The 21,077-nt window shown below is 33.5% G+C and overlaps 3 protein-coding genes across 3 annotated transcripts; 1 reads left to right on the top strand and 2 right to left on the bottom strand.

Annotated features, from left to right (window-relative positions):
- Positions 1 to 609: 609 nt before the first annotated feature.
- Positions 610 to 1,872, bottom strand: LOC131597257 (uncharacterized). Its single transcript, XM_058869964.1, has 6 exons — positions 1,797 to 1,872; positions 1,591 to 1,687; positions 1,288 to 1,494; positions 1,073 to 1,199; positions 833 to 987; positions 610 to 731 (listed from the first exon to the last, which is right to left on the bottom strand). Exons 1-6 carry the CDS (start codon positions 1,870 to 1,872, stop codon positions 620 to 622), a joined length of 774 nt encoding a protein of 257 aa, XP_058725947.1. The 3' UTR covers positions 610 to 619.
- Positions 1,873 to 4,600: 2,728 nt separating this feature from the next.
- Positions 4,601 to 6,108, top strand: LOC131597258 (omega-hydroxypalmitate O-feruloyl transferase-like). Its single transcript, XM_058869965.1, has 2 exons — positions 4,601 to 5,476; positions 5,543 to 6,108. The coding sequence occupies exons 1-2, from the start codon at positions 4,717 to 4,719 to the stop codon at positions 6,106 to 6,108; spliced, it is 1,326 nt and encodes a 441-aa protein (XP_058725948.1). The 5' UTR covers positions 4,601 to 4,716.
- A 486-nt stretch (positions 6,109 to 6,594) lies between these two features.
- On the bottom strand, positions 6,595 to 9,753 carry LOC131599190 (palmitoyl-acyl carrier protein thioesterase, chloroplastic-like). The gene is made up of 7 exons (XM_058871640.1): positions 9,567 to 9,753; positions 8,942 to 9,436; positions 8,670 to 8,803; positions 7,933 to 8,046; positions 7,651 to 7,819; positions 7,482 to 7,550; positions 6,595 to 7,286 (listed from the first exon to the last, which is right to left on the bottom strand). The coding sequence occupies exons 2-7, from the start codon at positions 9,419 to 9,421 to the stop codon at positions 7,035 to 7,037; spliced, it is 1,218 nt and encodes a 405-aa protein (XP_058727623.1). The 5' UTR covers positions 9,422 to 9,436; positions 9,567 to 9,753; the 3' UTR covers positions 6,595 to 7,034.
- Between the last annotated feature and the right edge of the window lie 11,324 nt (positions 9,754 to 21,077).

The raw sequence follows: 21,077 nt of genomic DNA on the forward strand, positions 1-21,077 counted from the left end.
TACTGCTCCCATCATCCTCATTAGAAACTTCAACAAAATCCCTTTTAACAAGAGAGCATTCTGCAGCATCACATCCAATAGGCTTGGAAACTGAAGAAGTGTCTTCACACATATCATCAGCAATGGCGTTTTGAAATTTGGAATTCAAATCATGAACAACCCCAACATCCATAGATCTTTGATCAACACCGGCAGCCGAATCATCTTCAATACCAGTTGAATTCTAATCAACACAAAAAAAACAACACAGTTGTTACTTATATTACTTATATGAATACAATTGTCGTATCAGCCAAAAAGTGTCAAAATCATAAGATAGTAAAAAGTACCTTCATAACAAATTTGAATTTGTTGACAATTTCTTTATCAGCACAAACTTTTTTGACACGGAACGACTTTTCAAAACCAGAATTGTCATCATTCTTGACCTCAATCTTAAACAACATAGTTTGTTCAACAAAACCAGAAATAATTCTAGGCACAATAGTTGGCTCAAGTTCCTAATACAAAAAAATTTAAAAACAAATCACATTTACTAATGAATGTTATAATAATAAAGATCAGATAACAGTAAAAAAAGCAAAAAGGTGCATATTTGAAAAACACTAACATTATCCATCTATTCGATCAAATCAAGACATGTTTTCCTTGTCAGCGAATAACAGTCACGGTCAAAAAGCACAAAAGTTGCAGAATCAGTTTCATCAATAACTCTCAGTCTGATACGATACCTATAAAATTAAAATGTGATGAAATTAAATAACGAATATACGAAATACACACAAACAATCTTAAAAACCAATTTAATATAGAAACACTTTATCATGATCACCTTGGCACAATAGTCCAAATATGCTTGTTACATTTAGGGCAAAAAAATCTTTTCGAATCTGCAATAACTCCCTTGTTGCAGACACATGCGGCATACCACCAGTCATTGCCACCAACAACATGGTTGATTGTGCCTAGAACTACACAAACCATGTCCTACGCACACAATAATGGAATAAGAATAGTTGAATCATAATAATTAAGAAAACTAAATATAAAAGATAGATATAATAAACAATACATTTTGAATGTCTTTTAACTCCTCAATTGTTTTTCGTTGACTCAAATTCAAGAATTCTTCTTCTAAACTCAACTCAGAAGCATCCTTCATATAACTGAATGGTTGAGTAGGAGATCCAATGTTATCACTGACAAGCAAGAAACAAAAGTAACCATAAATAATGAATGATAAAAAACAATATAAATGGATTGAAACAATATTTGTTAACTACTTACCTGAGTTTTAAAGTATTTGCCTCAGGGATTTCTGGGTTGAACATTAGATTCGTACAGTTCATTGCATTCTGCAATTGGACTTTCCCATTATACATCTTAACCTTTAGATATTCAGCTAGCACAACAACTTTTCCAGTGTATCCAGTTTGGAGGAACGCATCAAGGGCATCAACATAAGTTCCAAAAAGCGTGCAGTCAAGTTTCATTCTGCATAAAAATTAAAGAGAGAAGTCACCTAATGACATTCATATATGGAAGCTCATTTGTAGTATTTTAAGTATAGTATAATATACAATAACTTACCCATTGGCTTCTAACTCAATCACCTTAAACCTAGTAGTAACACGGTTCCTTTCATAAACCCTCTCACGTCCAACAGATGATACAATTGCCACAACATCTATTTGAATTTATTAAGAAGGAAAATATCAAAAAAATAAGATCATAAATTCGTATCATAGTATTAAGACCAGTACATAAACAAAATCGAGTTACAAAACTGATTTTACCGATCAAATAATCCATGTCAATTTTCCCAACAATTTTTGGAAAAGAAACCAATCTATAAGGAGAGGCCGTTATCATATCAGTTTCAACTTTTGTAACAACCGTCCCACTCTGCAAATTCAACTTGAACTTGTGCTTTGTAGTCCTATAAGCTCCAGAATTAGCGGCGACACCAAAGGATTTCAAATTATACACAGCTTAGACTGAAATCGTGACAATAGGGCTTTCCTAACCGAAGCCTGAATCTTGTCGCCCTTTAAATTCACAAACAGAGATTATCAAAATCTAAAAGACATCATATATTATAATGAATAAGGAATAACATTATAAAGAATCACGATTAATAAAACCAAACAAAAAAACAACATGTTCATCCATCAAAACCATTTCCATTGCATAGAAATTTTGTTTGGAATTCAAATCTGGTACAAACCATAAACGAACAACTCGAACAACGATGTCCCAGGATTCCTTGGTAGGAGTGATGTCGTTAACATAGTTGTATTTTTCGGCAGCCATGAAAAATTCCTGACACAGAATCGATAAACGTTAAGTGTAGAAGAACAGAAGAGGAACTGAAAGAAGGCGTGTTTTGGAAAAAATGAATCTGACCTATTTATACACCATAAATCATATGAATTGGAAGAGATGTTATTAAATGTACTCACATGGTTATCTGGATGGAAGTAACAATATTGATGATCAGAGTCATTGGAATTAGAAAGCTGCTTCGAGAAGAACAATTTACAATGATGCTTGAAGGTAGCCGCTGTAAGCATAAAAGCGTGGAATGCATAGTTCGATTGAAATTCTCAACAAAGGAAAGGTTCCAATTTATTTGTATTCTGCAAAGCCCAAAAAACGCATGGTATAATGTTATAATTAGGCTAAAGCATATCTATTTCCAAGGCCCAAAAATAGGTATCTCAATGGGTGTAAAATAAATTGAAAAACTAAAATTTAAATTAACAGTATTTAAAATAAATTGGAAAATGTAAGATAATTATATTAGTTGATAATTATATTAGTCAATTAATATTATTAATAATATTCATAAAGCATCTATTTTCAAGGCCCAAAAATAGGTATCTCAATCGGTGTAAAATAAATTGAAAAACTAAAATTTAAATTAACAGTATTTAAAATAAATTGGGATAATTATATTAGTTGATAATTATATTAGTCAATTAATATTATTAATAATATTCATAAAGCATCTATTTTCAAGGCCCAAAAATAGGTATCTCAATCGGTGTAAAATAAATTGAAAAACAAATTTAAATTAACAGTATTTAAAATAAATTGGAAAATGTAAGATAATTATGTTAGTTGATAATTATATTAGTAAATTAATATTATTAATAATATTCATAAAGCATCTATTTTCAAGGCCCAAAAATAGGTATCTCAATCGGTGTAAAATAAATTGAAAAACAAATTTAAATTAACAGTATTTAAAATAAATTGGAAAATGTAAGATAATTATGTTAGTTGATAATTATATTAGTAAATTAATATTATTAATAATATTCATAAAGCATCTATTTTCAAGGCCCAAAAATAGGTATCTCAATCGGTGTAAAATAAATTGATAAACTAAAATTTAAATTAACAGTATTTAAAATAAATTGGAAAATGTAAGATAATTATATTAGTTGATAATTATATTAGTCAATTAATATTATTAATAATATTCATAAAGCATCTATTTTCAAGGTCTAAAAATAGGTATCTCAATCCGTGTAAAATAGATTGAAAAACTAAAATTTAAATTAACAGTATTTAAAATAAATTGGAAAATGTAAGATAATTATATTAGTCAATTAATATTATTAATAATATTCATAAAGCATCTATATTCAAGGCCCAAAAATAGGTATCTCAATCGGTGTAAAATAGATTGAAAAACTAAAATTTAAATTAACAGTATTTAAAATAAAATGGAAAATGTAAGATAATTATATTAGTTGATAATTATATTAGTCAATTAATATTATTAATAATATTCATTATTGATAAATTAAATTTATAAATAATTTAAAATAAATTGGAAATATTTTTCCTGATTAATTGATTAATATTATCATCAACATCGATTATTAACTAAAAATAATAAACTGAAAATGTGTATACCCAATAATAATTTTACTATAATTATTATTTTGTCAAAATAAAATAAAATAAATAAATATGTGTATATGTGTATTACATCTATCGAGAAATCATATATTTAGTAAAATTAAATTTCATAATTTGATAATAAATAATTGAGAATTCAAATTCAAAATTTAAAATTAAGTATTAATAATAACAATCTATTAATAGTAATTTATCTAAATATAGAAACTTTTTAAATAGTAAGCATGCTAGTTTTGCGACAAATGGCAAAGTTGCCAAAGAACTCTTTTAGAAATATTATTATCTATGATTCATTCTCACATTAACAAACTTATCTTTTTTAAGAGAGAGAGAGAGAGTAAATTTATGTTCTCAAAATTATATTTATTGTTGATTGAAGAATAAAATATTCAAATCAATTAAAAATATATTTAAATGAAATAAAATGATGAGGATAATCCTGAATCTATATATATTTATTAATTGGAGGGTGAAAAGAAATGAACAACCATGAAATATGAAATGAAATAGTACTAAAATATTTATCACTTAATTATCTTAGGACTTGGGCAATGTTCATATATAACCCTCGAAAACAAGTTAATTGAATTCATGTAGTAATGACTGTATCATAAAATAAAGGATCATAATATTTATCCATCACCAACATCAAACCTACAAACCTTTATTACACTCTCTCAATCCTCTTTGCATCTTCCTTCCCCATCTTTGCATGATTAATCAAATTACGTCTCTACAAAATGCAACCATCACAAATCAACACCCTCACCACATTCATCTCTCATGGCTCCTCCATGGATTCAAGAACTCCATCTCAATTCCTTGACTATACCTATCACAATCATCAACAAATTCCCCGTTACTCCCTCCAAGCCTATTCCTGTTAAACCAGGTGATACTTTATACCTTTCAAACCTCGATGACATGATCGGGGCGCGCGTCTTCACACCAACCGTATATTTTTATCAATCCGACAGCTCGGGCGGGACTTTCCATAAACCTGTCACAGAAATACTTCGACGTTCGCTAGCCGATGTTTTGGTTCCTTACTACCCTCTCTCAGGAAGGTTAAGAGAAACAAAAAATGGTAAACTGGAAGTATTTTTCGGACAAGAACTAGAAGGAGCATTAATGGTTGAAGCAAGAACTAACATAGCTTTATCTGAACTAGGTGATTTTGCAGCACCAAACCCTTGTTGGGAACCATTGATCTTCAAGTTTCCCAATGAAGAACAATACAAAGTGTTGGAAATGCCACTTGTTATAGCCCAGGTAACACTCTTCACATGTGGTGGATTTAGCATCGGTTTACGCCTTTGTCATTGTATCTGTGATGGAATGGGAGCCATGCAATTTCTAGGAGCATGGGCTGCAACAGCTAAAACCGGAACATTGGTGACAGAACCTGAACCATGTTGGAATAGAGAAGTTTTCAAGCCACGAGATCCACCAGAAGTGAAGTTTCCACATATGGAGTTCATGAGAATTGATGAAAGATCAAATTTAACAATGAAACTATGGAAAACAAAGCCGGTTCAAAAATGTTATAGGATCAACCGCGAGTTTCAAAACCAATTGAAATCGCTTGCGCAACCATTTGATGATGCAGGTTGCACTACATTTGATGCAATGGCCGCACATATTTGGAGATCATGGGTTAAAGCTCTTGATGTGAAGCCTTTAGATTACCAATTAAGGTTAACATTTTCTGTCAATGCTAGACAGAAGCTTAAGAATCCACCATTGAAGGAAGGTTTTTATGGTAACGTGGTTTGTATTGCTTGCACAACAAGTAATGTTTCTGAGCTTGTGAATGGGAAATTACCAGAGACAACCCTTTGGGTTCGCGAAGCTAGACAGAATGTAACAGAAGAATATTTGAGATCAACAGTTGATTATGTTGAAGTTGATAGGCCAAAGCAGCTTGAGTTTGGTGGTAAGCTTACAATAACTCAATGGACAAGATTTTCAATATATAAATGTGCTGATTTTGGATGGGGTCAGCCAATTTATGCTGGTCCTATAGATTTAACACCTACACCTCAAGTTTGTGTGTTTTTACCTGAAGGGGAAGGTGACTGTAGTAATGGTTCTATGATTGTTTGCATTTGCTTGCCTGAATCTGCTGCTAACAAGTTTACACAAGCCTTGTTGATCGATTCTCTTTCGACATAGATCTGATTCTGATTATGAGACCTTATGCTCCTACTTGATTTAGTTCATAATGCTGTCAATAAATTATCAAGATTCATGTCTTTTGACTGTTCAATGTTCACACTTAAGAGTTAATGTTGTTTAATACTCATTGTTTTTCTTTTTAATTCTCTTAAGAGTTTATGTTCACATATAATTCTTTTTGGGTATTACCATTAGTTGACCATTGTTGGACTATTTGAAAACTTTTGACATGAATGTTATGTTCATAAAGTATGTCAGACAATTGTTGTACAACCATGAGATCAATGTTGTTTGTGTTACTAAAAATGAACAACATATGAAATGTGTTTAAATTTAAAAATTAGTAAAAAAAAATAATCAAGGCCTTCAAACTCTTTTATGTTAAAAAAGTTTCAAATTTGAATAGCTATACTAAGAAAGGAGCTACTTGCAAGATAAACCTCGAGTTCCCAACCTATATAAAATGGTAATGAGATATCAATATGATTAAAATAATCTTTGATATTTTCATGATTTGGTACCAGTTCCCAACCTATTCAAGTAGTTAATGTATGACAACTGAAGGTTAACAGATTATACTGTCACAGTTGTCAAATAAAAACAATAACTTACAATGGAAAAATAAGACAGAAACCAATTTAATATACATGGTTAGCCATTTTGAAGAAACAATGAAATAATATTACCGACACCTTGTTGTAGCATAACCATATATGAATTGGAAGAGAGGGAGAGAGAAGAGTAGGAGCTAATTACAATGAGAATGAGAATGATATTTCACTATCCTCTCCCTCTTTCACCCCTTGAATTAACTAGCACATATATTAGTATACATTTAATACATGAGGATCTCACAAAAGCAAGAAAAGGTGAAATCCAATCTACACATAGCAACTGGGGAATCATGTTCAGTGACTCAACATTTAGATGCTCTGTGATGGAACCTGATTCAAAACATCAAAATTGTTGACAGCTTTTGGTCTCCACTCAGTCCGACCCCTCACAATCTCCGCACCGTCTTCCAGTCGAAGCAAGTGTTTGCATTCAACAAATCCAATGTCAGCATCAGTTACATCAGTCAAGGACTCAAGTACACTGTTCCTCCCACATTCCTTCCTGTACTCCAAACTCACTGAATGCAGCTCATGACTCTCCAAAATTTGCTGCGGAGCACTCTGCGCCAATCAAAAGTGACCAATTCATTTTATACGATAATGAAGCTAGCCATTTCAACGGTTAATGTTACACGCATCACAACGTTAGTAGTTGTGCTGGAACATCATTCAGAATCAGATAACCCCTACTAATAAATCCATTCAATAAAGAAAAAACAAAGAATACTATATATGATTAGAAGATTAGAAACTTACCTCCAGAATCCATCCAATGTACTTCACATTATTAACATGCTGATTAACATCTAGATCATTCCATCTGGGCTAAAAATAGAGATGAATTGTACAACATAATTAGAAAATGTTCACAAAAAAAAAAAAACTAAATCAATCATATTAACAATTGGGAAAAAGGTTCACATACACTTAGACCAGTTCGAATATATTCAGCCGTATCATCAAGTTTAGTTAGCTTTTTATTATCCTCATTCAGAACTGAATTAGAATTAACAAAATAAGGCTCTATTTCTTCTTTGGCTTCTTCTGGAATTTTAGAGAGTTTCCTTGTCAGCTTATTCATCATTACCCAAACACTGTAAAACATCACAAACAAAAACCAACAGATCAGAAATTACATATGTTACTAGAGCAAAGGTCAAATGGCCATGGAAGAAAGGACCGAGAAACCTTTTGAATTGACTTCTACCTGGATGCCCTTGTCATGACTTCACCTGTTTTGGTATCACGCACAAGCCAATCACGACGCATACCATTCTTTCCAGATGCAGAAACCCAAGTGTCTACTTGAACAACATCACCCCTAAAAAAATTACAAATTCACTCAACTTCAGATGAACAAATACAAAATATTATTCCTAGCATAACAAAGCAATTTGCAAAGTCCAAATAGCTTTATACATAATAGTTGTTAGGCTAACTCAAGAAATCTACAAAGATTTTTTAAAAGTTGGTAAATAAATTAATAACTAAAATCATATTATATTTCATATCATGTTAACAGCCTAAAGTCAAAGTAAACCCCAACGTTTATAACGTATAAAGCTTATTATCATCCCAGAAGAATTTAACATGAAATGGTCATCTTGTGTAACAAAACTCCTGATACTGTGGGATCCAAGAAAATGATCGAATCCATACCAAATCTACTATATGCAGTCTTACCAAGCATTTGTACAAGGTTGATTCAGTGACTCCAACCAATTATAGTAATATCAATCAGTGTGCCATATTCCTCTCCCCCAAATTAATTTCTTAGACGAAACGCGGAAGTAAAACAAATTCAGTTACAAGTTATGGATTCGTCATTTGTCTTTCATATATTAAAAATCACCAAGATAGAAATAGAAACAGAAGCAGAAGCAGGACATGAACATCTATACAGCTCACAAAATAAATTAAAAGGGTGAGTTCATACTGACTAACCACACCGGGTAACGATCAACCACAATTTGCATTCGAGTTACAACCCATATTAGGTTCTTTTTGCACATTTCCGGTGTAGAACCAAAGCCATCCCCAAGAAGCCCAATAGTCTTAACATGATTAAGTGCAGTTTCCTGTTATCAAAACAAATAACTAAAATAAATATGAAGCTGCTATTCTTAGTATTGCAAATTTGATATACAAGCTTGACGATTCATGATAATTGTATCTACATAAACAACACATTTAAAATCTCACATGAACAAGCATACCTGCAAATGATTCATTAATGTTTCTATAGACGCGGTTTTATCGGCACCTATTTCATAGGATCTAATTGGAAAACTTTGTCGAAACACAAAACCATCATTGACAATTTTTCCTATGCCAAATGGGTCAGCGAGCATATCGGGCCGCCTTGGCTTCCAATCAAGCGTGGTCCACTGCTTTTCAGCAGCAAGGAATATTGTTGTAACGGCAGCAAGGAGCACGCTCCAATCAGGCAGCTGATTGATGAACGTCCTTTGGTGATATTGTTGTGATGATGAATCATTTTCAACCTTGACGGGCGTTGCAGTAAACACGGTTTTGGAAGAGGATGCATTTGCCTTAAGGTTTATTCCATTAGAGCTTTGTTTGGATTTGAATCCTCCAAAGTTAACAGAGGTAGCTCCATGTTTGGAGGGTTTTCTAGAAATGTCAGAGGATGAAGTAACAGGAAAAAACGAGGCTGTTGCAGCAGTTACTACCATTTTTGAAATTTACACCTGCATGCAAATTTGAAGCAATACTTAAAATTATAATTTAATAATAAGAAGAATTTTCATTTTACAAAGAAAAAGATATAAAAAAAAAAAAGAAATGTTGTTGGCGCAGATCTGATTTAGAATGCAATACCTTAAAGAAGGTGTAGAAAATGAAGGAGGGGGGAGGAGGAGAGGCTTGTTGAATTGCGAATAAACGCAAAAACAGCCAATTTCCCGTTGTGTTTGGATTTTGTTTCTGTTAGTAATATATTTTTTGAAGGGGAGAGAATAATAATAGTTTGTTTGTGTTTGAGGAAGGCAGCCAACGATATGAGTTGCATTGAATTGGCATTACAATCCACCCGGCTATCCCGCCCGCCTCGCTTTTTAACCTCTTCATTCAACTTCTTTTTCCTTTTCTTCCCCTACTTTTTCTTTTTTGCTCTAAAATATTTTTCTTTTTTTGTTGATAAAGTATCCAGTATTATTTACTACTAGTATTTTATATGTTAGCTCAATTATAATATGTAATTAATTATAATTAATATATGATTGATAAATAAAATTACTATTATCTATCAAATATAATCAATTATTATTTTGAATATCATTAATCGCGACTTCAAGTATATATTTTTTAATATAAATAAAATATACAACTATAAATTAATTTCTTAAACAAGAAAGGAACACAATAAATAAATAAAACTTTTATTTTAAAATAAAAAGTAATGTTAACTTATACTTTTGGAGCACATGTTAAACAATTCACATATAAAAATTTGTGTATTGAAGAAAATAATAAAATTATTAATTATGAATTTTTATTAAATTTAATAAACAATTTCCAAAATCATAATTAATACATATCGGGTATATTTTTACTCTTAAAAACTAGCAAGATACCGGTGCGTTCACACGGGTAGGTTTATTTAATATGATATATATTTTATTTAGACATAGGTATAAATTTAAAATGATTTTTTTAATTATAAAATTGTAATAATAATAATATTAATTTAATTTTGACATTTAAAAATAAAAATTTTATATCTCAAATAAAAATAATTATTAATTAAAATAAAATATGTATTTTGTTGATAGTGGTCCGTGAAAAAAATAAAAATTTTAACATTTGAAAATAAGAATTTTATGTCTCAACTAAAGATAATTGTTAATTCAAATAAAATAGGTATTTTGTTGTTATTGACCCGTGAGAAAAATAGAAATTTTGACATTTGAAAATAAGAATGTTGTGTCTCAAATAAAGACATTTGTAAATTCAAATAAAATAGGTATTTTGTTGTTATTGACCCGTGACAAAAATAGAAATTATGATATTTGAAAATAAGAATGTTGTGTCTCAAATAAAGATAATGGTTAATTAAAATAAAATATGTATGATAGTGGCTCGTGAGAAAATAATAAATTTTGGTAATTGAGAATAAGATTTCTGTGTTTTAAATAAAGATAATTGTTAATTAAAATAAAATAGATATTTTGCTGATGGCCCATGAGAAATATAGAAATTTTGATATTTAAAAATAATTTTTTATTATTTATGAATATCTTTTTAATAATCATAAAATAATGATGTTTTTGGTTGATTAAATTTTATGTGTTTCATTTCATTCCATTAAAAAAATTCAATTTATTTATTTATTTATGTTTAGCATAATAAAAAGGGAAAGATAGAATTGATTCTGCCTCTATAATTGATTCTACTTGAAGTTAGAATTTGTACTTGTCATACCCCAATTTTTGACCCTAAGATCATACATCATTAGCATTTCAATCATCAATCAAGATCACAATCTTGAGGTATCATTTATTTGAGGGGAATCATCAAGCACTTTTAGCTTTTTATTTGTTTTATACTAACCAAAATCCAAAAATATGTATTTTGTCTCTTTTGTTTGTGTTTTGCAGGAAAAAGATCGGGCAAAATCAAAACAGTGCAAGAAAAGGAATTTTTGAAAATTTCACTATGGAAATCGATTTACCCATATAGGAAATCGATTTCCCTGGACGAAATTTGAAAAAAAAAAAGAGGGAAGCATGACACCACTTTGGCACCAATCACATTTTATTTGATCATTTTTGTCATTTTACCAATTTGCCACCTCATCAAAATTAATTCCCTTCATTAAACTCACTTAAACCTCATTTTACCATTTCTTACCATTTAAATTCCACTTAAATACCAATTAACCACAAATTAATTACCAAACACAAAAAGACCAATTTGCCACTACTCTTGCTCCAATTCTATAAATAGAGACCTCTACTCTCTCATTTCACAAGCTTTGAGAGCCAAAAAACCCCTTGCAATTTCTCTCCTCATCCCTACCAAATTCACCAAAGCTCTTATTCTTTCATAAAGTTTGTGAGTCACATCTTGAACCTCACAAAACTTTGAGCTAAACCACATCCATTTCACTCTTTTTTCTTCAATTGTTGAGAGATCAAGATTTGTGTTGGTGATTCTTGAAGTGGATCTAAGTTTTGTTCAAGATTTGGTAATTTTCTTCATCTTTTTCCATCTATTATGATGTGATTCTTTTGTGTTTGTGTGTGATGCATCTTTGATGCTATATTGGTCCTATTTGATGGTGAATTGATGGAAAATTCGTGCTCCAATGGATATGTGATCATAAGGTGTTTGTATGTTTGCTTAAGTCAAGTTTTATGCCTCCTAATGCTGATTTTTTGAATGCTGCGTGCAGGAAATCGATTTCCCTCTGTAGGAAATCAACTTCCACCTTATTTTTTTTCAAAAATTTGAACTCTGCACTCAGGAAATTGATTTCCTACAGAGGTAAATCGATTTCCTGCTGGCAGAATGTGGTTTTTTGCCTTTTTATGTTTGTTTTGGCTTCCTACTTCCTCCACTTCATTAATATCATTGGATTTAGGATGTTGATAGGTTTGAAAGGACCAAATCCATAATATTAGATGAATGATATTAATGATAGTGTGAGTTGATTTTACTTTATGCATTTTTATCTTCTTCTTCTCCTTTTTTTCTTTTGATCGATGAAAGTCTTAATACTTTGAGAATTCTTATGGATTCTTAGTAAAGACTAGATCGTTACCTATTTTCTTTTCGTGCGGTATTGCTTTCGGAGAATGATCTACATATCATGTCTCTCGCATGCATTAGCACATAAAGTTTTGACCGGCCTCGTTGTAGGGTGATTTCTACATAAATCACTTGGCGATCTGCTTAACATAGCGCAATATTTCGTGTCCCGAATCAAAAAAGATCAAATATGGAAGAGAATTGTATGCGGTTGATTTAAGACTTATGGAGGTTTATCGTGTAGTCGCTATGATTTTATCAAGCTTCTAGTAAATGTCCATTGAATTTAAATCCGAGAACATCCTTCACTCACCATCGATCTTTATTACTAACTTTGATAACATACTTGACAAGTTTCAAGATGGTTATCTTTAACATCTAACAACTAACTTTAATTTCCGCAATTTATTATACCGCTCTTTATTTCTCGCTTTATCGCTTTATTTTATCATTTCATCATATTTACATTCCGCTATTTTTCCTTTGTCCATTTGGACATTTATATTTCGGCTATTTTCTCTTTGTCCATTTGGACATATGTTTATGCTTCCGCTATTTTTCTTTTGTCCACTTGGACCATACTTCACTTTTATGCTAAAACACTAATAATCAACCAAAAATCTAAAAAACACATAAGGCTCTCTTTCGGACTATTGGTTACTATCCTGAGCATTTTGGAGATTCGGACTTATAGACTTAGGACCTCTGGACCCTTATTCTGTTATTACTCTGTGGTTGTTCTGTCTGTCTGGCATTGGATTGTTGTCTGTTTGTGTATGCAGGTATTTCCTTGAAAGTCCTTGATGGTTAATTCCAAGGCATTGAGATAAGGATTTTACCCGAAAACAGCCGTTACTCTGCCCGATTTTCGTCAGAATTTTAATGTGCTTAATGCAAAGTGGTGCCAAAGATAATAAGTTCATCTGGATCCCCAAGTGATAATGTGTTGGTTTAGTGTCGATATTCCAAAGGATGGGAAATCTACCTTGACTCTTAATGTCAAGTGTTGGCTTCTTATTTCGGTTAGACCGTTTCTTTCCTTAGCTTTTATTTTACGCAATAGGATATCCTCTTCATCTCCTCCCCTTCTTTAATTTTCAAAATCTTCTCTCTTTTTACAAAACTTTCTTATGTTTGTAAAACCTTTTTAAAACTCTTTCTTTAAAAATATCTTTTGCCTTCAATGGCCTTTTTCTTCAAAAGTTTAGAATTGTTGAAACGAGTGGCGATACCCCACGATTTTGAAGTTGATTGATAAAATGAGATCTTTTCCGCGTGAGAGAGCTAGTGGCATACTCGTCGATTTTATCCGAGTTGGAGCCCTTCTTTCATTTGCGATGTAAAGAACTCGTTTGTTCTCATGCTCAAGATCAATGGCTGGGTATTTCTCTCCAACGACGATAAAGTGTTTATTCGTTTTTAAACGTTTTTCCCTTTAAGCGGAACTACATTAGCTCTGACTTCTCCATTGCACCGAGGAGGTATGTAGGCACAAAGCTTAACGCTTTGCCGAGCTTATTTTAAAAATAAAACAAACCCTTTTTTAGCACACACGACACAGATTTTCAAAAAGGTTCCTGTGGAATACCACAGATATGAGAGGTGCTTAAAACCTTCCCCTCATATAATCAACACCCGTACCTGAGATCTCTTTCTTGTTTTAAAAAAACAAAACTTTGGGTTTTACGTTCTTTTCCCTTTTCCTTTGAAAAAATAAAGCGCGGTGGCGATTTCAAACGGAATATTGAGTCGAGTCAATCCCATGGCTTCGATATCAGATTTTCCCCGCTACAGAAAAAATGGCGACTTCACTGGGGATCCAGTTTTAAGTGTGTTAAGCCTATTTTTGTTTATCTGTGTGTTTTATTTGTATATATTATTGTGTGCTTTGTTTGTTTATTTTCTTTTTTTTCTTTTTGGTACTTGATGGTTCCTCTGTGATGAGATAAAGTTCTAACCCGAACTTTGGTGAGTAACTTGAGATAGGAGGTGGTAAGACCAATAGTCGCATGTCAGGAGCAATCCTTAACATGAGCGTCATATGGTGGAACCCCAATCAGTGGAGGCCTCATGGAAGGTAGTAGATGTTGTTACGAACTATCGTAAGAACGCTATTACTTTCAATAGTGAGTGTCCGTAGAAGCTGAATGACCTAGAACCCTTTTACCCATCTAAGCCTTTTTAGGATGTAGCGCAGAAAAAAGTTCGAGTACCAATTTGAGCTTGTTGTCATGCGATGCTACGCTCAGACGAGGTCTTTTTAGGCATATTATTGGCGCCCATGAGCAATTGTGTGTGCCGGTAGTATCTGATAGAAGATTGAAAACTCTGGGAACCTTTGTAGAACCCGTTCGGCAGGTACAAAATTCCCTAGTATATACCTTTGTGGGTGGTTCTTAACTTTGACTCCATGCTCGTGACGTCGAACCTTTGAACCCTGTTTGTGCGACCATGTGTGATCTTGATTGTGATTGATACATAAACCATGCATCCATGCATTCATTTGATTTCCAAGGAACTCATAGGTCTTTCTTTGTAAACATCATTATTTTCATCAAACTCAATGGATCTTGGGTGTTGATGAGGTGAAAATCTTAATCCACCAAAATGGATGATTGATCTTGATGATAACTTGATCACTACTTTGATCCAATTTAGGATTTACCTCCTTCATGTTTTGATGTTTACAAATTAATAACTTGAATTCCTTAAAAATCAAATAAATAAAAAAACAAAAAACAGCAATTGCATCATTTGCATACATACATCCAGGTTGTCCAGAAAACTTATCCTTGTCTGTCTCCATCTTTAGAGTTTGTCTGTCTACCGTCAAGCTGATTCCTCCACACAAGTACGGAACTAGAGCCAACGTCAGATTGAGAATGGAATACCAAGAGCAACACAATGCAGAGGTCAGAATGGAAATTGACGAATTGAAGTCAGGCATGACCAAGCTAACTGAAATGCTGCAAGTTTTGATTGCTAGAGGAGAACCGCCTCAGAAGACCGTCATTGTTGAAGTCTCAAGTGCTGATGTTGACCCTCAACCTACTCAACAACCACCTTCTACATGGCCTGAGTTTGGTTTGCCACCTGGTTACATTCCTCCCTATGAGAAGACTCCTGGTATTGGTCAATCTTCACAACTTGTGATTGGTCAAGCTTCAAATCCAATGTTTCATGTTCCTGTCTTCACTGAATCTCAGCCTATTGTGCATACTGTTGCTCAGCCTACTTATGTGAATCCTCTGTTTGAATATCAAGCTGCTCGTTCCCAGAATGGAAGTCAAGGAGATGCTGGAGATATTGAAGATGTCAAAGAGCAGTATCAGACTTTAGAAAAGCGCCTGAGAGCCATGGAAGGAAATGATTACTTTGGGGTTGCTGCTGAGAATATGTGTCTGGTTTCCAACTTTGTCATTCCTGCAAAATTCAAGACTCCTGAGTTTGAGAAGTATAAGGGGAACACTTACCCAAGAAGCCATTTGACCATGTATTATCGCAAAATGGCTGCTTATACCCAGAATGATAAATTGCTTATCCATTGCTTCCAGGATAGTTTGAGTGGAGCTTCGCTGAAATGGTATATGGGACTTGAGAAGAGTCACATTCACTGCTTCCAAGATCTGACTGATGCTTTCATGAAGCAGTATAAGTATAATCTGGACATGGCACCTGATCGCCGACAATTGCAAAACATGTCTCAAAAAGAGAAAGAATCTTTCAAGGAATACGCTCAATACTAGAGAGAGCTAGCTTCTCAAGTGGAGCCACCATTGGCTGAGAAAGAACTCACTGGCATTTTTATGGACACTCTCTCACCTTTCTTTTGGGAGAAGATGATTGGTAGTGTATCTTCCAACTTCACAGACCTGGTAACCATTGGTCAGAGACTTGAAGAAGGAATCAAGAATGGGAAAGTTACTCACGTTGCTGAATCTTCTGGTGGATTGAAGAAACCTTATGGGAACTTCCACAAGAAGAAAGAGAATGAGACTAATGTTGTGTCTGATGACAGAAGGGGATCTCGTCGTAAACCTCAAAATGGGGATCAACCTTATGTAGCCGCTGTTGCTCCTGTGCAAGTTCAAGTTCCTCAACCTCGAGCTGCTAACCAGAATCAGATTCGTAATAGGGTCGACTTTGATCCTATCCCCATGACTTATATTGAACTGTATCCTGCTTTGGTCCAGAAAGGGTTGATTACAACAAGAACTATGCCTCCTCCTCGAAATCCTCTCCCTGATGGTTTCAGATCTGATCTTCATTGTCCTTTCCATCAAGGTGCAGCAGGCCATGATTTAGAAAGTTGTTTCCCTCTGAAGGCAAGAGTTCAAGAGTTGGTGAGATCAAAGATGCTCTCTTTCAAGGATATGGGTCCCAATGTTGTCACTAATCCTTTACCAGATCAGAGTGGCTGAAGACAAGTCAAAGCCTGATTTTCCTAAAGCCAAGTGTTTCAGACGAGATAGCTCATCTTTGTTGCTGATTAGTCACTAGGCCTTGATTTTGTACTGTTTGTATTTCCTTTATTGTGCTGTTTACTTTTAGACTTTGTTTGTTTCTGAATGGTGATTTTAATGAAATGAGCATTGCATATTTTGAACTCATTTTCATCTACACTGTTTATGTTCATGCTTTCTTTTACAAAACTTTTTCTTCCTTTTGCTTTCTCTATCAAACTTGTGTTTTATGCCAATATTGGAGGGGTGATGATGACAACGAAATACCCAAGTTGTTGAACTGTATGCTTTCGAATAAAACTTTGCTGATGATGTACAGGCATTGTTTCAATTCCCAAACACTGGAGAAATAAGGAAGTTAATCCCTTGTCAACCCCTCTGAGCCTTCGAAGTTGGTGTTTCTTTCTGTGCGAAAAAACCCACATTTTTAACCTGGGGCAGGGTAGTTCTCAGTTAATTTGGCTGTGGATTCTATTTTAAGAGAATCATTCAGTACACCTTTCAACAAAGGTTTCAATCGCAAGCGTTCCTCCGCATACATCAAAGAAATGTTGGAGATGTCAATCAAAAGCCAATGATGGTTCATCAATCATTAAGCAAGGCAGTCACTATCTTTCAAAAAAAAATGTATCAAAAAATATATAATCAAAGAAAAGCATGCTAAGTCAAAACCAAAAACGACTTAGGCAAAAATAAAGGCATCCCGCTGACTGTAAGTTCAAAAATAGACAGTTCAGGCAAAAGTTAGGGATATCATAAGAAAAAGATGAAAAAAGAGAAGTCAATAAATCCTCAAGCAACAAAATGTTGTGACAACAAAAGGAAGAAATGAATGCCATCTCAAAAGTTGTCTTTGCTTGTGAACTATCATCATTATCAAAGATGCAATTCCAGAAGTCTCTTGGAACCTGAATGCATAAGTTGAATTAACTGAGTTTTAGGACTGGAGATCATCACGAAGATGGGGTGGGTACAATCAAATTTTGAGCCTCATATCCTTTGTTTCTGAAACCGTGAACCTGGCCACGTTACAACCCTTAAAAGACCTAATTGAAGCAAGGTTTGTTTGAAAGCATACTACAACAAGGTTGCGTAAGCTGACTCCCATGAGATTTTCCAATCTTTTGTTTTGATACCATATCTTTGCTTTATCTTTCACTTTGAATGTCTCAACCTTTATGTTTTGACCATTGATTCCATTTGCTTTACATCAATAACATCTTTCCAAAAATGATTTTGATTTCAAAAATATTCTTTGAGCATTGCATTAAAATTACCATTCTTGAATGAAGATTTTATTTGCAAGTAAGCACTCATCTTTTAGGAACTTCAAACAGTCGAGAAACTTGATCAGTGATCCTATCAGGGGCATGTTATTTCAAGATCCTGTTGTTCAAATGTTCAGTCAAGATTTGTTGATCAGAATATCCTTTCAAGACTTATACTGGGGCAAGCCATTCCAACATGCATTTCAAGAACTGAAGCCATGATCAGTTCATCCCCAGTACAGTTCAGCTGAAGCAATGATCATTTAACTTGCAACGATTAGTGAATCAGGGGCAATTTTCTTCAGCAATCCCCAAGCAGTTCATCAGTCCTTCTCAAAGGATCATCATTTTGATACAGTTATCCCTGCAATAGAAGTTTGTTTAGGCATCTTTTTCCCAAGCAGAGTTGGAAGAGTTCTTGTGTAGAGGAATCAAAGTTCTAATCTTGCCTCACAAAAGAGTATCCATCAGTTATCACCAACAATTGCATTGCATTGATCATATATCATGCATAGAAAAATTCAACATCATGCATAGAAAAAAATTCATGCTCATTTGCATCCTTCCGAGGTCCTGTTGTTATCAACATCTTACCTTGAGATCAAAGTCCAACCTACTTGGCACCTACCAAAACAGATTTATCCTTTGGGTTCATTTCGTCTCTGGCTATCTGATGTTCTTCTGGATATGTCTTGCTTGTTCTGATGATTTCCCAGAACCTTTATCACTTTTTATCCAAAGCCATTATGGATGTCACAATCCCCAGTAAAGTGTTATTACCTCATTCGATGCCACTCTTGAATGTATCTAAGTTCAATCATGTTTTACTCTTGATTTCCCTTGATGTTGACCAATCATGTTTTACTCATGATTTTCTTTGATGTAGTTCAATCATGTTTTACCCTTGATTGCTCTTGATACTGTTCAATCATGTTTTAGTCTTGATTATCCTTGATGTTGCTCAATCAGGTTTTACTCCTGATTGCCTTTGATGTTCCTCAATCATGTTTTACTCTTGATTGCCCGATCATGGTTTACTCTTGGTCGTCCTTGATATTATTCAATCATGTTTTAATCTTGATTGCCTATGTTGATGTTCAATCATGTTTTACTCTTGATTGCTTCTGTCAATTTATCTTCCTTTCCAAATTCATTCATGTTTTACTCTTGAGTGTCTTTGATGTGGGTTTCCAGTTTCATCCATCGCTTCTTGTGGGTGTCTCTGTCGATTTATCTTCCTTTCCAAATTCATTCATGTTTTACTCTTGAGTGTCTTTGATGTGGGTTTCCAGTTTCATCCATCACTTCTTGTGGATGTCTCTGTCGATTTATCTTCCTTTCCAGATTCATTCTTGTTTTACTCTTGAATGATTTTTGATGTGGGTTCCAGAAATCTTTCTTCCCGAACGTCTCTGTTGATCCTGTCCAGAGTTCCTTTCATGTTTTACTCTTGAAAGCTTCTGTTGACTGTCTCTTTCTCCTGTGAAATCCAAGTTTTATTCCTGGATGACACATACCTTTTCCCCAGTGGAATCCTTTCTCCCCAGTGGTGTTATACTTCTCTTAATTCCATAATCATACTTGATGCATCCATTATCATCGCATTATGCCTTAGGTTCAAAAATTATGTGTTTTATATTTAAGTCTCTTCAATTACGTCGAGCTGAGGATTTTAACCCTCACATCTCCGGATAGAAGAAACTTAAATAGGAGCATCTGTCATACCCCAATTTTTTACCCTAAGATCATACATCATTAGCATTTCAATCATCAATCATGATCACAATCTTGAGGTATCATTTTTTTGAGGGGAATCATCAAGCACTTTTAGCTTTTTATTTGTTTTATACTAACCAAAATCAAAAAATATGTATTTTGTCTCTTTTGTTTGTGTTTTGCAGGAAAAAGATCGGGCAAAATCAAAACAGTGCAAGAAAAGGAATTTTTGAAAATTTCACTATGGAAATCGATTTACCCATATAGGAAATCGATTTCCCTGGACGAAATTTGAAAAAAAAAAAAAGGGAAGCATGACACCATTTTGGCACCAATCACATTTTATTTGATCATTTTTGTCATTTTACCAATTTTCCACCTCATCAAAATTAATTCCCTTCATTAAACTCACTTAAACCTCATTTTACCATTTCTTACCATTTAAATTCCACTTAAATACCAATTAACCACAAATTAATTACCAAACACAAAAAGACCAATTTGCCACTACTCTTGCTCCAATTCTATAAATAGAGACCTCTACTCTCTCATTTCACAAGCTTTGAGAGCCAAAAAACCCCTTGCAATTTCTCTCCTCATCCCTACCAAATTCACCAAAGCTCTTATTCTTTCATAAAGTTTGTGAGTCACATCTTGAACCTCACAAAACTTTGAGCTAAACCACATCCATTTCACTCTTTTTTATTCAATTGTTGAGAGATCAAGATTTGTGTTGGTGATTCTTGAAGTGGATCTAAGTTTTGTTCAAGATTTGGTAATTTTCTTCATCTTTTTCCATCTATTATGATGTGATTCTTTTGTGTTTTTGTGTGATGCATCTTTGATGCTATATTGGTCCTATTTGATGGTGAATTGATGGAAAATTCGTGCTCCAATGGATATGTGATCATAAGGTGTTTGTATGTTTGCTTAAGTCAAGTTTTATGCCTCCTAATGCTGATTTTTTGAATGCTGCGTGCAGGAAATCGATTTCCCTCTGTAGGAAATCAATTTCCACCTTATTTTTTTTCAAAAATTTGAACTCTGCACTCAGGAAAACGATTTCCTACAGAGGTAAATCGATTTCCTGCTGGTAGAATGTGTTTTTTTGCCTTTTTATGCTTGTTTTGGCT

This window comes from Vicia villosa, linkage group LG4 (genome assembly GCF_029867415.1).
Source record: "Vicia villosa cultivar HV-30 ecotype Madison, WI linkage group LG4, Vvil1.0, whole genome shotgun sequence".
Classification (NCBI taxonomy): domain Eukaryota; kingdom Viridiplantae; phylum Streptophyta; class Magnoliopsida; order Fabales; family Fabaceae; genus Vicia; species Vicia villosa.

Coding starts and splice junctions, on each gene's coding strand:
- LOC131597257 (XM_058869964.1), bottom strand. CDS start 1,872: ATGATAACGGCCTCTCCTTATAGATTGGTTTCTTTTCCAAAAATTGTT. Junction 1,688..1,796: donor TGACATGGATTATTTGATCG/GTAAAATCAGTT, acceptor AAATTCAAATAG/ATGTTGTGGCAATTGTATCA. Junction 1,200..1,287: donor GCAAATACTTTAAAACTCAG/GTAAGTAGTTAA, acceptor CTTGCTTGTCAG/TGATAACATTGGATCTCCTA.
- LOC131597258 (XM_058869965.1), top strand. CDS start 4,717: ATGGCTCCTCCATGGATTCAAGAACTCCATCTCAATTCCTTGACTATA. Junction 5,477..5,542: donor AACAAAGCCGGTTCAAAAAT/GTTATAGGATCA, acceptor TTGATGATGCAG/GTTGCACTACATTTGATGCA.
- LOC131599190 (XM_058871640.1), bottom strand. CDS start 9,421: ATGGTAGTAACTGCTGCAACAGCCTCGTTTTTTCCTGTTACTTCATCC. Junction 7,820..7,932: donor GTCATGACAAGGGCATCCAG/GTAGAAGTCAAT, acceptor GATGTTTTACAG/TGTTTGGGTAATGATGAATA. Junction 7,551..7,650: donor ATATTCGAACTGGTCTAAGT/GTATGTGAACCT, acceptor CTCTATTTTTAG/CCCAGATGGAATGATCTAGA.